This window comes from Zootoca vivipara, chromosome 2, assembly GCF_965207765.1.
Source record: "Zootoca vivipara chromosome 2, rZooViv2.hap1.1, whole genome shotgun sequence".
Lineage (NCBI taxonomy): Eukaryota > Metazoa > Chordata > Lepidosauria > Squamata > Lacertidae > Zootoca > Zootoca vivipara.
In genome coordinates this window covers 78,986,422-79,003,873 of record NC_142584.1, presented here as the reverse complement: position 1 = coordinate 79,003,873, position 17,452 = coordinate 78,986,422, and the positions used below count along the sequence as shown (strand labels likewise).

At 39.3% G+C, this 17,452-nt stretch overlaps 1 protein-coding gene across 8 annotated transcripts in view; it reads right to left on the bottom strand.

Annotated features, from left to right (window-relative positions):
• CACNA2D3 (calcium voltage-gated channel auxiliary subunit alpha2delta 3) overlaps positions 1-17,452 on the bottom strand; it is a 503,883-nt gene that overhangs the window by 252,333 nt on the left and 234,098 nt on the right. For all 8 annotated transcript variants that reach the window (XR_015948236.1, XR_015948235.1, XR_015948238.1 and 5 more), the window contains exons 7-9: positions 15,029-15,089; positions 14,783-14,933; positions 7,830-7,904 (exon numbers count right to left, since the gene is read on the bottom strand). Coding sequence is in view for 3 of the 8 variants with exons in the window: in XM_088662250.1 (XP_088518376.1) it covers positions 7,830-7,904; positions 14,783-14,933; positions 15,029-15,089 (287 nt within the window). In the remaining 5 variants the exon portion in view is untranslated. The remainder of the gene's footprint in view (positions 1-7,829; positions 7,905-14,782; positions 14,934-15,028; positions 15,090-17,452) is intronic.

The following is a 17,452-nucleotide window of genomic DNA, read 5'->3' as shown; positions in this document are numbered from 1 at the left end:
TTATTTAGACATTTGTAGAAAGAGGTATTGCATAATTGTCTGTCAATTTCATTTAGGTAATCATAAGAGTTAAGGATCACTATTGCACCTCCTTTGTCAGCGGGTTTAATGACGATATTGGAATCATTAGCTAGATTGTGTATTAGTTGTTGTTCATAGGTTGTGATGTTCTTTTGAAGTTTGGGTGGTCTTTGTTTTTCCATTTTCGTAATGTCCTCCAGTATAAGCTGATAAAATACGTTCAAACGTGCATTCTCCACAGGTGGAACAAAGGTAGAGCGGGAGACCCTATGCCTTTAAATTACCTTAACACTTTTAGTATGCCTAGATGTAATACTGTCTCTTTAATTCTGTTATAACCTCGTTTCCTTTCTACATTCCAGCTGATGAAGAATAATCGAAACAGGGCCTTGTCCTGATGTTGATGTTTACTGGAATTTATCCTTATTAAAACTCTGTGAAGATACTTTTTTGAAATCATCCTTCTTTGGCCTGAGTTCTTGTAATTTATCATTTATTTCTGGATTCTCCCAAGAACTCCAATTTCCACTATACCAGTTCAGCCAACCAGCATTATAGATCTCAGTGCCCACAGCTATAGTGGCAATATTTATAAGGGTTGACTCCTAATTTCATTTATTATGTATCTATCACTGAGATGCTCTGTCAACTTAATTTCATCTGGAAGTATTTAAAATGATGTGTGTGAGAGAGAGCTTAATGTATAAAGTAAGAATGCAAATTGTGATACTGTTGCTGTAAATGTGGAGTTGCATTAAATCAGATAGTCATATAATTCCTAAGAGGTAGGAAATTGTAATATGAAGTTTCTCAGACATGAAAACCTCTTGGCCCAACTAAACACGTATTAAACCAGGCAATTGCACATGTTTGTAATTTTGCAGGAAAAGTACAGACAATGATAAAATACTGTCTGCACTATTTCCCACTTTGAAAAGAAGAAAAGGAATGTTTTACAAATTGATACACTGAAAGGCAAGACCAGCTTAATAACAAAACTATAATATAAACCAGACTGGTACTATGTAAGAGCAGAAATGTATGTTTTTACTGTTTAGCTCAAGGAGATGCAAATCCAGATTCCCAAATTATGCTTAAGACGATTGCAAATTTCACCATAAACTGATCTTTAGTTTTGAGTGAATGTGGCAAGGTCGACCCACATGACCACTTTAGAGGTAGATGATTAACCACAGAATTGCTTTTCCCATAAATGTTTATATATCAAAGTAAGAGTTCTTATGGATATGCCCCCACATTGCAAGACCACAAGCTACTAGATCCTAAGATCATGTCATCTGGGATCCAAGGGGTGGTTGCGTACAGCTGCACTGCAGTGCTTCTGAGCCCCAGCTCTTCTTCTGTCAAAGTTATTACTGAAATTGGACGAGATGGGGGATGAAGGGGGCAGAGATAAAACTCTCTAACACATACACATTTGAATCCCATGTTTGTTAAGTTTTACAGCCGTGGCAATTTGCCATATCATCAAAGAGGGTCACTTTGACATGACCACATGGAAATGAATAAGAATATCCACTTGTGGCAACTCTTCTACATTAAAATGGAAATTTGAATCAGCTGTCTGTCTAGAGGGTAGTTCACATGGTTCCACAGTGTGTAGTTTCAGGCTTGTGTGAGCCCCAACCTCGCACTGCACATGGAGTATCACTAGGTGGCCTATTCCCATAGAAAGGCATAATCTACTGTATGCCCCCCACACACTGTGTGTTTCTTGGTTTGCAGTGGTTTGCACATATGGGACACAGAAGTATATGTATGCACCCAGTGCTTCCCCCCCTAGAAAAATAGGTTCTGGTACTCACAATGAAGTTGTTACAGTAAGTGCCACACTTGTTAACAAAACAACAAACAAACAAACAAACAAACAAACAAACAAAAAGAGGTGCCGGTACTGCGTTCCCTTGAGTGCCCCCTTGGGGGGGAAAGCACTGTGTGCACCCCACCTTGCAAAGGATGTTCTATACACAATAAGAAGTCAGACATCACAAGCCTCCTCCAGGAACACATTGGGAAATTCAATGAACCAGCCCAAGCACATTTATGGGAACCCTTTCAAATGGGACTGAGAAGCCTCCATAATAGAAATGCAAAACAATTTGACTGCATCAAATTATGGTACTTAATTTCAACTGGAAACTCAGTTGGTACCACATAGCTGCATATATTGCACACACAAGAAAGCATACACCATTCAAAACCAGTGTTTTATAATTATAACAGAAACAGAACATCTTAATAAAACATTTTGGAACTAGGTGGCCTGTTTCCTCCCCATAAATTTATTCTAGTGCATGCTGTTCATGTAAACATATCAAATACTTTAACATCACCCTGTCATATCTGACACTAACCTTGCCACTTAACTCAATTCATTAAAACACTTCATTTGATTCAGATGTTTCTCAAAACTCTCTTTGTCTATAAACTGACAAATGAACAGTCTCAACTAAAGTAGATACAATTTAAACTTTTTGTAAAGAAGAAAAGAAAAGCAACAACACGAATACTTACTGGAACAGCTTTTTATTACAAAATGCCTGTAATTAAGATGGGTGGGGTATATACAGAGTGGGAACTTATTTGTTGCATTGATCTGTGTAAGGAGCACAGAGAGAAATGTTGCATTTCAGGACCAAATGAGATGTGATATGGGAGATCCTAGACTGGATATCCCAACATTCCCCACCCCCGCCTTTGGTTAAATACATCTGTTGGCAGGCTATGGGTGGAAAACATTATTGAACCAGAACTATGATCCTGGAATTAATAAAGTGTGGGGGTGTATCTAAGCTTTTCCCAATTTACCATATATTTCCTCTCTCAGAAGGTACTTTTAATTATGGGTGAGAAAGGTTGCCAACCCTGTACATGTCTATTCTTTAAGTGTGGTTAATATGAGCAGAGGAAGAAGAAAGTTTAAGTCAGAAGAACTGTGCAAGAGCCAGAGTTAAGCCTTCCTCTTCCAGTGCAATGGTCCCAAGGTAAATCCTCCCTCCACCCATGATTGTTAATTCCCCACCCACCCATTATCTAGAGAGTTTGCTCTTTTGAGTTCTAGTTACAGGTAGGTAGCTGTGTTGGTCTGACGTAGTCGAAACAAACAAACAAAAATCCTTTCAGTAGCACCTTAGAGACCAACTAAGTTTGTCATTGGTATGAGCTTTCGTGTGCATGCACACTTCTTCAAATACACTGAAACAGAAGTCACCAGACCCTTATATATCGTGAGAGGGTGGGGAGGGGTATTACCCATCTCACCCATTGCTTTTTCCTGCAAGACCAATTGCAGTCATTAACAGCTGTCAACAGGTTTACCACACCTGTCAGCCAATCACCCATTCCCACCACCTTACCTTCCAAGTTCCGGACAGCAGAATCCGGGACCGGCAGCCATTTTACACCGGAAGTTGCGTCGATGTAACTTCCGGTGTTGCTTTGCCCTTCTATGGGCACCCAAAATGGCCGCCGCCGGCTTCAAAAGTCGCTTGTACGCATGTCAGGAAGTGTGCCGACGCAACTTCCGGTGTCGCTTCGCCCATCTATGGGCACCAAAATGGCCGCCACCAACACCGGAAGTCACGTCTATGCACTTCCGGACATGCGTAGATGCTACTTTTGAAGCTGGCGGCGGCCATTTTTGGTGCCCATAGAAGGGACGAATCGGAAAGAAAAAAAATGGCCGCCGGCAGGAGAAAATAATGGAGAAAAACGGGAGACGAAGTGATACGGGGGACCACCGGGAAAAGGTAAGAAAAAAGGGGTTTTCCCGGGGAAAACGGGAGACTTGGCAGCTATGCCCACCACCCGTCTGAGTAATACCCCTCCCCACCCACTCACTGCATATAAGGGTCTGGTGACTTCTGTTTCAGTGTATCTGAAGAAGTGTGCATGCACATAAAAGCTCGTACCAATAACAAACTTAGTGCTACTAAGGTGCTACTGGAAGGAATTTTTTTACTTTGCTCTCTTGAGGTTTGGCAATCCACTCTCAGCAGTAGGTAATTTTCCCCCCCAAGCAGAATGTTGATGCAGAATTTTACCCTCACCCTTGTCAGTGAACAGTAAAATGAAGAGGATACCAATTAGGTTAAAGGTAAAGGAAAAGGGGCCCCTGACCATCAGGTCCAGTCGTGTCCAACTCTGGGGTTGTGGCGCTCATCTCCCTCTATAGGCCGAGGGAGCCGGCGTTTGTCTGCAGACAGCTTCCGGGTCATGTGGCCAGCATGACAAAGCTGCTTCTGGCGAACCAGAGCAGCACACGGGAATGCTGTTTACCTTCCCGCTGGAGCGGTCCCTATTTATCCACTTGCACTTTGATGTGCTTTCAGACTGCTAGGTGGGCAGGAGCTGGGACCGAGCAACAGGAGCTCACCCCATTGCAGGGATTCACACCGCCGACCTTCTGATCAGCAAGCCCTAGACTCTGTGGTTTAACCCACAGCGCCACCTGGGTACCTACCAATTAGGTTGCCACAACATAAATAGAATCACAACTTTCATCTGGCCACTGAAAAATAACTCAGATAAAAATGTCTTGTGGAGTCTTGAAAATGGGACTAGCACCCCTTTCTCATGGAAGATAATGAGAAGCCAGGCATAGGGGTTTTTGCTTATTCTCATTGGGCGCCATCCAATGCTGCTGTGGACTGTCTGCAGCCCCACAATTGGGAGTCCCTCTGGAGCAGAGTTGGGGGAGCTGAAGCGGAGAGGAGGAGAAGGGGAAGGCCTACTGCACAACTGGAAGCCCACTGGTACAGCACAAAACTCGGCCCTCCAGATGTTTTGAGACCACAATTCCCATCATCCCTGATCACTGGTCCTGTTAGCTGGGGATGATGGGAATTGTAGTTCCAAAACATCTGGAGGGTCGAGTTTGGGGGTGCGTATTCTAGATTGATGAACTAATCACATACAATTAAAAACTACCTCTTGGCTGAGCTCTCCTTTAACTCAAACCCAGACAATAGGCTTTCTAGAACCTTTAAAAATTGTATTAAAATGTTCTAGGAGCAACACAGTCAGATGGGCAGGGTACAAGCAAATAATAATAATAATTGACAGTCTAACTTTCAAGAGGAGAATTCTAATCTGGTTGTGGCCAATATATTTTATTGGGACATTAGGGTAAAGGTTGGGTAATAAATATATTTTATTATTTTATTATTTATTTATATATTTATTTATTTATAAAATGCAGATATGTTGCACTATATTTTAATAAACTTGGATTATGAATTGCTAAAGATGTTTTGGAACTTCTGTTTTGTAGCTGTTATACCATGTAACAGTCATCACCACTGCTCCTTTAGTCTTTCAAAACTATGTTAGGGCCCTGTGTATAGTATAGTATAGTATAGTATAGTATAGTATAGTATAGTATAGTATAGTATAGTATAGTATAGTACAGTATCTTCATCCTTTGGCAAACATCTTTGTATGGTTCCAGAACACAATATATTTCACCCCTCTTTTCATTCCAAAGAAGGCGGTAAAACTATAAGATATTTTCTGTCACATGACACATGTTTTTATAAGAGGATGCTTCCGCAATTAATCTTCAGACTATTCAATAGTATAATTACTGTGGCACCAAGTACTAATTAATAAGTACATAATGAAATAAAATGGCATTAAGCAAGCTGTCAGTTTGCCATTGCTTAACACCAGTTGGCAAAAGCAGCACATTCAATCTGTCAAAAATAATTCAGATCAACATGCAAACTGTAAAGCTAAGAATATGGTCTATATTTTTTTTCCTGTGGTATCAAAAAGAATGAATTTTTAAAAAATCTTAAACCTGTATATACATATATACCTGTATATATACCTGTATATATACGGAAACCTGCATTGTTTCTGGTGTTTTACCGTATGCGACATATATATATATATATATATATATATATATATATATATATATATATGATCTGTAACATCCGTAAAAGCAAAAAGCAAAAAAGCAAAAAGAAGGAGTCTGTCGCACACAGCAAAACAACACCAGAAACAATACAGAATGAAGCATTAAGAAAGATACAAAATCATAGCCTTCTTAAAACTATACATGGACCTAATGCGCAGGGTTGTTTAAGGACAATTGTAAAATAAAGTCACAACATATCTAGATAAATTTGTCATTACTACCCTCTTACTCATAATGGCATAAATTACAGCACATTGCTTTCCATGGAAATTTGCCTAAGTCTGTACAGTTTGGGTAATGTGGGAGACCTCTGCCAGTCAGAGCAGGCAATACTGGACTAGATGGGCAAACGGTCTGATAAGGCAGCTCCCTGTGTTTCATAGAGTATCAGCAGAGCCTTCCCAGCCAGTTCAGCTGAGGTAGCTATTTGACACTGCCAGACCATACTGGAACCAACAGAGACCAACAACATATTGCAGGATCAAACTTGTTGTTGAAGGAGTAACAACTTCATCTTGGGTTCAGTTCATACTGGAACCTTGCCACATGGGTGGCCATTTCAAACAGAAATGTGTGGTGGGGGGCCATTTGTGTGAAGCGCCTGGGCTCCCCACATGCTTTGGGAGATTTCAACCACTTCACCACAAATCTCCACAATGCTTTCCAAAGACCATCTAGGGAAATGAAGTTAATGGCTCTTCTAGACTACCGGGGGGGGGGGTGGAGAATGAATTAATCAGGGATTTTTTGTTTTGAGAGCCAAGAGTAGAGTCTGCAGCCCACTCTTGTTTAACCCTTTATTGGTCACATCTATTTGAGGTTCTTGTTGTCAACGGCCCTTTCTGCTTGGAGTGCCTACTTACTTTTATGTGAGCTCAAGTTTAGCTTCTCTCTTTTTCCCTTCGTGCCCAAAGAAAGGAATCCGTGAGCTTGAACATTTGTATCGGATTCCAACAACAGATGTCAGTTCCACCCAACTTTAATGCACCACAAAGTCACCTAGTTCGCTGAAAGCCTCAAAACCATTCCTAGTCTCATTAGCTGCAGTTACGAAGACATCGGCTAAAATGTTCCACGGCTGCCAAGTATTCCAGACCCCTTCATGTGTATCTGATTGCCTGCACCACCCTTTACTTTGCTTACATTCTGATACTGAAAGCAATTATCTTCTGGCAGACTGGGTAAGTTCCTGGTAATATTGTTACAGCAATGAGCACAGTGAGGAGCTGTTTCTGGAAACACACAGTGAACAGATTAAGAAGAAAGCCTAAAAAATTGGTGGATTTTATACCAAGTACGTAGACTAAAACTGGCCCAATAATAGACGGGAATTTTATGAAAGAACCAACCAATACTTATTATATTGTTATGGTTGTCCGATACAGTTTCTATTTTAAGCAAGAAGTACACCCTTCTTGCTCACGGGACTTTTTTGTGTCACTTTATAAAATGTTGTATTTCCCCACATAAAAAAAACTCAGGAACCCATTGACATTGGGTTGCCTAACTTCATCTGGAGAGATGAGCCAGCTTCCTTTGGCTTCTATCAGATTGGCTCCATGGCAGGAGGAGGAGGAGCTGGCTACTGAAGCCATGCTCGACTCTGCACTCAGCCCCCTCAACACTGAAGAATTCCAGGGTTTCAGATACTCCCCTGCCTTTGAAAGGAGCCCCTGAAGCTCATTCCTTGACCTGAAAGAGGCACACTTCAGTGATATCTCTACTGATCATATGCAGCCTCATCATAAATGAGCAGAGGAACCATACATCGCATCCAACCAAACAATGGGATTTCATTAGGAAAATAAAATCATGGTAGTCATCTCATACATGGCCTTTTGATACAATTTCCATTATTTCTTACCTCTTTGTTGGCTCTGTCTGCTTGAACTAATGTTCCATTCAAGCAAGGTTCTACGTAGTGCAGTTCTTCATTGTACTACAGACAGTGGGTGGGGGGGAAAAGGTTGGACATTTAATATAAGCCTTTGAAAGATCTAAGTTAATGACAGCAAACAACGGAGAAGATTTATATGGACACAAAACCAACATAAAATGCAATGGTTTCCTTTCAAACACGTAAGCTTTGTCTTTCCCTTATAGACTTTGTTTTCAAAAAGGATGGATCAGAAACTACCCCATCATGTATATTTGAATGAACAATTCATATTAGGCCCTGGCATCATGTGAGCAAACTCTTAACAAATATTTAAATCAGGGCACTGCCCATTGGTTTCTATTGTAGATTTGCTTCTGTGAATAGAGTTTATATTCACAGAAAAGGATGGTCCTGCCTCCCCCTTTGCTCCACAGCCTGCAGTCCCATCTCAAAAATCTGCACCTGTGAGCTGGTTAACCCTCAGGAATGGTGTGGGATGCAGTGCAGGGAATATCAGGTGGAGAAGTTGGCAGAGTAGTTTAGTGGTATTTCATGCATTGTGACTTGCTGTTATTTTTACTGATTAGAGTTTAGTAATTCTTCATCGTAACTGATAAGTGTAAACTGTTTGATTATTATTTGCTGATATTTAATTTTACTGTTTAGTGTTAGATTCCAATGGATTATTGAAAATTGCTTTATTTCATACAAGTTGTTTATTTAAAAGTTATTGTGACTTTTTGTTTTGGATCAGATTGTTATTACTAATGTCTGACTTTTTATTACTTTCAAAAAATATCTTTAATTCAATATTTTCTTGGTGTATAAATGCATGTTCATGTGAGGACCTGATTCTTGTCTCTTTTTTCAGGTTGTAAAGTCTTTACTACAGATCAGTTACAGTTCTTATGAGACATTAATGGTGAGTACAGTATAAGGTCAGGGAAGAAGATTGAGAGAGTGTTGGAAGCCGCCCAAAGTGGCTGCAGCAACCCAGCCAGTTGGGGAAGGGGTGTAAATTTAAAATAACAATAACAACAATTAAATTCTGCATCTCATGAATGGAGGAGCAATGTAGGATCCAAGCAGGGGAGGTGGTGTATAAAATTTTTCAATTAATCCTGAAAAAATGTATGTGTCTCTCCACTCCCCTGTTAACCTAATGTACATGGTAGCTGTGAGGACCTGATTCTTTTGCCGCTCTGCACAGACACTGAGAGACAACAGAATCGCAACCAGTAGGTGAAACCACCAGACATTTGACCTAATTATCACATGGGAACGAAGACAGCGTTGCAAGAATTCATCTAGAGGGGGGAGCAGGGTTAGTGAATTGCCTGAGAGAGCATCCTTGGTTTATTGTGCTTGGTTTATTATTTATTCTCCTCAATTAAGCTAAGCACTCACTAGTTGCAATCTGCTCCATCTTGGACATCTGCCTCCATCACTCATATGGACAGTTCAATGCTCTCTGATAATCCTTAATTAATTACCCTGACACACAGGCAAGGGTGTTTAATCTGGACCATGTCAACCATTTCTGAATACTAATCTCCTATTAATAAAACAATCTGAATTCAGATGCTCATCCCTTTGGTGCAGTTGTGTTCGGCGGCCACTTTCTGCACAACTCCATTTACTAGAATTGGGAATGTTCTAATTTGTTTTTAAAATACCCATAGGTATTTTTACATTTTTAAGATATCCTGTTTATAAAATATATTTCTTATATATCTTATGGTAGATTGGTTTGTGGACATCTTAGGATTCTGGAAGATTGTGAACCCAGTTAACATGCACACATCAGTTTTCTCTATGTCTCTTTCATAAAAAGGACCTCTATATTGAAACACCTTGTGAAGACCACCATCTCTTTTAAATAAAAAATACAGATCAAAGAGGAGTTCACTCAGCTGAACTTGGGGAGATTGTTCTTTTCAGGGGCTGCACAGAAAATAAAACTTTCCAAACTGCTCTTCAAACTCAGCAAAGTTCAAAAAGCAGTTTGGGAATTTATATATTTTAAGGGAGAATTAGAATGCACACAGCAGCTGCATTTGTCCTTCCTACATCAATTCCCCAAACTGCTTTTTGACTTTGTGGGAGTGTAAATAGCAGTCTGTGGATTCTGTGGAGGTAGCTTGTGTGTGAAAAATAAACTTTACGAAACAAAGCAAGTGAATTCCAAAGAATATTGGCAAAGGGTCCTTTGAACCACAGCTTAAGCCAGTTTCATATTCTACCCTTTAATGACTGCATTATTTTTCACTCCAGTCTTTACCATTCATCCCTTATATTTAAAAATAAAATAATATTGCTGTAATTGTTAGCTTCTTTCACCCATAGCACATTTTTTAAAACCATGCAAGGATATTCTTTTCAATGTATACTTAAAAAAAAAGTATCTTCAACTATCCAGCATACAAGCTTCCAATGGGGATAAATAAGGGAACACCAAATTAAAAGTTCAATAAGGAGCTTTGCTGTGTGACTAACATCCAGAATTCATGGCTGATGAAATTCCTGTGCTGTACAGTATTCATCTGACCAGCCCACACTCTTTTTGTCTTAGTAACAGGATGTTTCACTACAAACATCTTTATGACACAGCATATTTCATTTATTTATTTTGCCACCAAGTTCTGTAAATCACAGCATCTCATTTCCACTATGTTTTTTGGTGCTTTCCCTCTCATTTCTCTCATGCTTCACATCCAATATCTCTGGCTTCTGCTCCTCACCTCTGTGTTTCACCACACTCTGCTTCTGATCTGATAACTCCTCCATTCCCCAGCTTTATCTGCCCCCCCCCCCCGCTTTTCTCATGCAGTGGCCAAGCCACAATAAGAGTTAAAATTGTGCACATTGTGATAAAAACACAAGGCTTGGTATATACAAAGAATATATATTATTCAGATAATTCCTTTGTTCAGAGATGAAAATGTCTCCACATAGCACCTCCAGTTTAAAAGATTTCTGGCAGGAAATATGTCTGCCCAAGTCTCAGGCAATTGGCGTAGATAGCATGGGACTAGGTATGGGACAATTGACTCAATTTATGGGAAGTTTATATGTAGTCTATTTTCAATGCTCTACAGGAACAATGCTCTTTAACACTGGTGTATTTGGCTTAGTATTGCCTACATCAGCCTTCCACAACCTGGTGTCCTCCTCAAGATGTTGTTGGACTAAAACACTTGTTGGTCTTGCTGTCTGGGGTTGATGGAGATCCTAGTCCAAAACATCTGGCATCAGGTTGGGAAAGGCTCATCTTCACTGACAGCTCTTTTCCAGAGTTTCAGGCAGAAGTCTTATTACCCAGTCCTAGTTTCAGGTAGGTAGCTGTGTTGGTCTGACACAGTCAAAACAAAATAAAGAAATCCTTCCAGTAGCACCTTAGAGACCAACTAAGTTTGTCATAGGTATGAGCTTTCGTGTGCATGCACACTTCTTCAGATTCAGTATCTGGAAGGATTTTTTATTTATTTATTTTTTACCCAGTCCTAGATGAAGATACCAAGGGTTGCACCTGAGACTGTCTGCTTGTTAGCAATGACCTTTATCAATGATCTACAGCACCTTCCCCGTAGTTCATTTCCTATGACTATCCTTCTACTCTGAAACAGGAAGGCAATTTGCAATCACCTCCTCCTTTCTGGGCACCTTCCACATAGTTTCTCTAGTTAGCACAGGACTATCCTACATATATTAAAATGAGCAATTGTGACGGATCTCTAAGGTCAACCATATTGTCCTTCCTCGACAAAATGATAAGACAACAATGCTGTTTTGAGGAAGCAATATTTTTCTCCTGCCATAAACGTTGCTATATGCTATGATACTGCTGAAAATCTTAAATTGAATTAAAATTTCCATCCCAGCCAGGGTGTTGTTAATTTAATGGCAAACTCATATTTCTATAAAAGCCATTGTCCCCAGGTTTTGGGCCGAGACAGAATTAGCACTATGTTTTTTATGATAATATTGTTAATTTAACGCTTGGCTTAGTATTTTACTTCAAAGCAGACTGGGAGAAAATGTCTATTTTTCTTACTACAGACATCTCTGTTCATGCACCGATGATCTGACCTTATATCTTAACTTAGGCCACACAAAATCAAGTGCATTGTCTAACAGTTCTTTTTGTAATTCAATCATCTAGTCCATCAATTTTAGATAGATTTTGCAATAACTTACCCGTGAAAGTGACAATGATTTTTTTGTTGCATTATCTTTTTATGTTTATACTCTGGAAAGGTCTGCATTGGACATTTGTGTGCCATTTGTTCATGGGTATATTTAGAAACATAAATTATTAGAGGATGAAATGAAGCCAATACATATCAGGAAAATAACCCATTTATCTGTATCACTGAACTATTTTTCAGGATTCAATTACAATAATTTTAAGAGTTGATTAAATTTTTAATTATGATCATGTGTACTCGCATTGCTGATAATGACAACTATAGACATAATTCTACGCAAAGATGGTTGAAGATTTCCTCTCCAAATCTTTCTGTGTTGCATACAGAAGAACCCAGATCAGGGTTACCCAAACTAAGGCCCGGGGGCCGGATGCAGCCCAATGCCTTTTAAATCCGGCCCGCGGATGGTCCGGGAATCAGCATGTTTTTACATGAGTACAATGTGTCCTTTCATTTAAAATGCATCTCTGGGTTATTTGTGGGGCCTTCCTGGTGTTTTTACATGAGTGGAATGTGTCCTTTTATTTAAAATGCATCTCTGGGTAATTTGTGGAGCATAGGAATTCGTTCACATTTTTTTTCAAAATATAGTCCGGCCCCCCACAAGGTCTGAGGGACAGTGGACCGGCCCCCTGCTGAAAAAGTTTGCTGACCCCTGACCCAGATTCAAACCCTAGGTTCTGAATGCAAGGCTAGGAAAGATTCCTGTCTGAAAGCTTGGAAAGTCACTGTTGGTTAAGATAGACAAGACTGAGTTATTTATGTATTTTATCTATTTAATATATTTGTTAGTTGCTTTTCTTACCATGTAACTCAAAAGCAGATTACACTAAGGGCCTGTTCTCAAGCAGCTGATTTTGGGTGTTATGAAAAAAGGGGCAGCAAATTGTTATTTAATTTATTCTTGCTGTATTTTTTCACAGGCAGGGAAAGTTTGCATGGGGTTTTCTGCCTCACTTGCCAAAATACTGTAAGTTTGTCAGCCTTGGGAACAAAGGCTTTGGTTGGGAAGGGCACCATTTTTCTGCTCTGAGGCAGAAAAATGCTTTGGGCCGGCCTTGAGCTTTCCCATCCATGCCCTCCCAGCAACCACAGCTGGAAAACACAGGAAAAGACTCCATTTCCTGGTTATATTTTCTGTCATTCTTGAATATGCAGCAACTGGAGCAATGTTTTCTCACAGTATGTTTTAAAGCTTCTCTCGGACAACAGAATGATCTATTGCGTCAAAGCAGGTAGCAAGAAGATGGGAGAAAAGTAAGGTTTCTTGCACCACATTACTTGAAAATAGGGGTGTAAATGACAGAGTAGGGCAGGGACTCCATTTCCCATCTGCCCCAGCCAGCACAACCAATGTTGAGGGATGATGGAAGTTGTAATCCAAAGCAAATGGCCAAAGTAGGAACTCAGAGCAAAAAATCATGCAGTTTCAACCAACTGACTTTTTGCTCTCTTATGTTGTAATTCAATCAGCTGTTTTATATCCAGTGTTAGCCGCCCTGAGCCCGGCCTTGGCTGGGGAGGGTGGGGTATAAAGAAATTATTATTATTATTATTATTATTATTATTAATTATTAATTATTATTATTAAAAACAACAACCCAATAGTAAATATTGATGGTCGCAGGGTTTATAGATAAGGAAAGTATTTTCTTAAAATACTGTACATTAATTTGTATTTTTTAAAAACATGCAGAATGTAACCACTTATTAACCTGATGATTAACCACTAAATGCACCTATTTAAATATTTTTATAATTAGGTTGGCACATTTAGCCTCTGAAACTTATTTACTGGAGTTTTTGTTGGGCAATAAGCCGTTGCTGATAGAGAATGCAATTAGGCTTTTCTATTATGCAAGCTTCTAGTGATATTAATGCAGTGAGCAATTACAGATTAATAATGACTAAATAAAAACACAGATTAATAAGATTATTAATAATAACAAACCTTTCCTGATAGAGAATGCAATTACACTTTGCTATTATGTAATCTGCTAGTAATAATAATGTAGTGAGTAATTGCTGATTAATAAGAAAGATACTATTTCCTAACATTTTTATCTCATAAATTTACAGTATTTTTGGAGTCTAGGTGCCGTTATACCATTTGATAATAATGTGCGTAGCTGAACACAAGTTTGATACACATGAAACACCAGTGGGTATCCACATTCAGTTCATGGAATAGCACAGTTCTTAATACTCTTGCATTTATGTTTCCCAAAACTAAAACAGAAAACCAAACTTCTGCAACCTGCAGATAGGTTGGAATGGCAGAGGATGTTGCTGTGAAGACAGAATCATAGAATTGTAGAGTTGGAAAGGACTCTGAAGGCCATATCTTCCAACTCCCTGCAATGCAGGAATCTCAACTAAAGTATCCATCACAAACGGCCATCCAATCTCTGCTTTAAAACTTTCACAACCTCACAAGGGAGTCTGATAGACTGTTGAATGGTTCATACTGGAGGAGAATTCTGTGGGTCCCAACTACAGTAGTACAGCCCAGATCTAACTTTGCCATATCTGTGAAAAGTGTGTGTAAACAAATGAGTTTTCCAGGCAGACTTGGGCTTTGGCACTTCTCCATTTCTAGAGATTTTGTATTATCCATGCTCTTACACACTGTCTTCATCTCTTGTCCTTTGAATCCCTGTGTAGACTCCATATCTCAAGGGGGAGGGGAAATAGGGGGGAATAATTAAGCAGAAAGTTAGACATACTCACAGCAATTATGTTAAAAAAATCATCATCTCCCAGAGTATCCAAAATGGACGACACAGTCTGCTTTGCAATGGTCAGGCGGAGTCCTTTCATGCTACCACTGACATCCACTAAAATGACTACATCTTTGGGAGAAGTGGCTGCCTGGATATACCTGGATAAAGAAGGGAAGGAAGGCAGTATAAATTGAATTTACGAGGTTGTAGCTCCTGACCCCCCTGAAAGTTTTAGTGGACAACTGTGACCTACCATTTTCGATTTCTGCAATCAAAAGCAATGACTCCATTTTCGTCTGGTTCCCATTTAATTCCTAGAGAGAGAAGAAACAGGTTAGTATAGAAAAAACAAATTTATATGTTTCAAAGTTTGAAAGAGAAGTCTGGTATTCTTATTCACTGTCCAGACTGGCTAAATGCTTTTTCTTTGTTGGGGTGGGGAATGATAATAGCTACATTGCATAATTCCTCACAACTGAATTTAGAACAAAGGCCATTCCCACAACACAGTTAGGATCTTTCACAGGGTGATTAAGATACTCACTACACTAGAAGATGGGAACTGGCAAGGCCATGTTGTGCCAATGTTCCTCCTCTAAACTAACTTGCCAGCAGTGATTACTGTCATCATGCCTTATGGTATTACTCACAGGCTGGGTGTCCAGACATTTTGGTACAGGTCCTATGATCATACTGAGGTAATGTCTCTGATTAGTGGATCATAGAAAAGTATGTTAATGGACATTATCGTCATCATTTTTATTCACTGTTCCTACTTGGTTTTCAAATCATGATGGAGGGAAAGAATAAACCACATTAGGGTTGCAACTTATAGGATGAATTCATATGAGTGTTTTTATCATTGATCACAGAGTAATTTGAACCCTATTTGATCCTTCCTAGTGACATGTGGATATCAACTAGAGAATAATCAAACACATTTCCTGCTTAACTGAACTGTGGTGCTTTCCGGTGTCAAAATGTAAAAGAAATGGAAATAACACTGCAAGGAAGTGAAATCTGCCAGGTTAAGGAGTCAGTCACCAAAAAAAAAACTGAATTAAAGAGCAATGTTAGAAAGCTTTAACCTGGTTTGGCTCTGTCAGGCCGCACAGTGAAGCAACCCAGCTTAGGGAGTGCTATTAAAACAGGTACATTTTTATTGCTTGTAGGCAACTCAAGTAGCCTTAGCTGTTGAGGCTGGATTTTATGTATGATGAGATACTGAAACTGAATTTTGATTGATCTAACAATGAAGTTCTACCTCAAATTCAAGATGACTACCAATATGGCTGTTGCTGTTTTTAAAGTTTGAAGCCAAATGAATCTCCTGATAACCCACAGGATGAAGAAGGATTGGATAAGGTTCATAGCTCAGTGATAGAACATCTACCTTGCACACAAAAGGTGTCAAGTTCAATCCATGGTATCTCCTGCCTGAAACCCTGGAAAGATGCTGCCAGTTAGAGGAGACAATATTAAGCTAGATGAACCAGTACTGAGCTAGAAGGACCAAGGATCTGACTCAGCATAAAGTGGCTTTCTGTGTTCCAGCCTGAATCATTAACAATGAGAGAGTTCTCATTCATTAGCAATCTTATACGAGCAATCTTATACTAGTGTTCTCGAAGCCATGAACATGAGTCTGACCAAACTGCTGGAGGCAGTGGAAGACAGGAGTGCCTGGCGTGCTATGGTCCATGGGGTCACGAAGAGTCGGACATGACTAAACAACAACAACATACTAGACATGATCCAGCCAAAATGTTTTTAAATCACAATAATTTAAGCAACCATTTAACACTTGAACTGGATTTTTTTAAAAAAAAATATGCTTAATTTTGGTTGGATTATGTCCAACATAAATACGGTAATTTCATTTTAGCATGCCAAAGTGTTCTAAATAGCTTATTTGTACCTACAGGAACCTTCTGCAGTAAGCCCCTAGTAATCAAAAATTTCAAATGAGAAACTGAGGCTAAGGAATAATATTTGCCCATGGTCACCAAGTGAATTCAGAACTGAGAAGAAATTTATAGCTGTGTTTCCTATGCACTTTCCAAGATAAAAAAGTAACCCCACCACATAAATCCTTAGAATGAAAGCCGCAGAACTTACGTTACTATGATCTGGATTTCCAGAGATTTAATTGCAAATTATTGAAAGGAGGACACACAGAGTTACCAACTCAAAGCCATTCTATTATCACAAGATAGGATGGTTTATTGTGAGACTGGTGCTGTTCAAGCAAACAAGTTTTTCACAACACTCACACATTAGCATCACAATGCCATCCAGTATTATTTTCCTCTTTTAATCTGGATTTCTCCTTTCTGCAGAAAATACAGTATTTTTTTTTACATTTCCAACAACGCTTTTGCAATTTTAAGTCCACGTTTGACAGCACTCATAGTCTATAATTGCACTGCATATTTCTGTTTGATATAAATGGCTGCAAAATAAAACACATTACTAATGCTTCATCCTTTTGAACAAACACCAATCAAAACAGCTAGCAAAATAAATATTTGACAGCAGAGAAGAAATGGTGTGATCATATTAACTGTATGTAAGAAAACCAGGAAACAGTTAAAGTGCTCTAAAATTATCTGTTTAACATCATTATTTTTTACTTATGTGCTTTTATTGCCACAGCTGCGGTGTCAGCACTACCGCA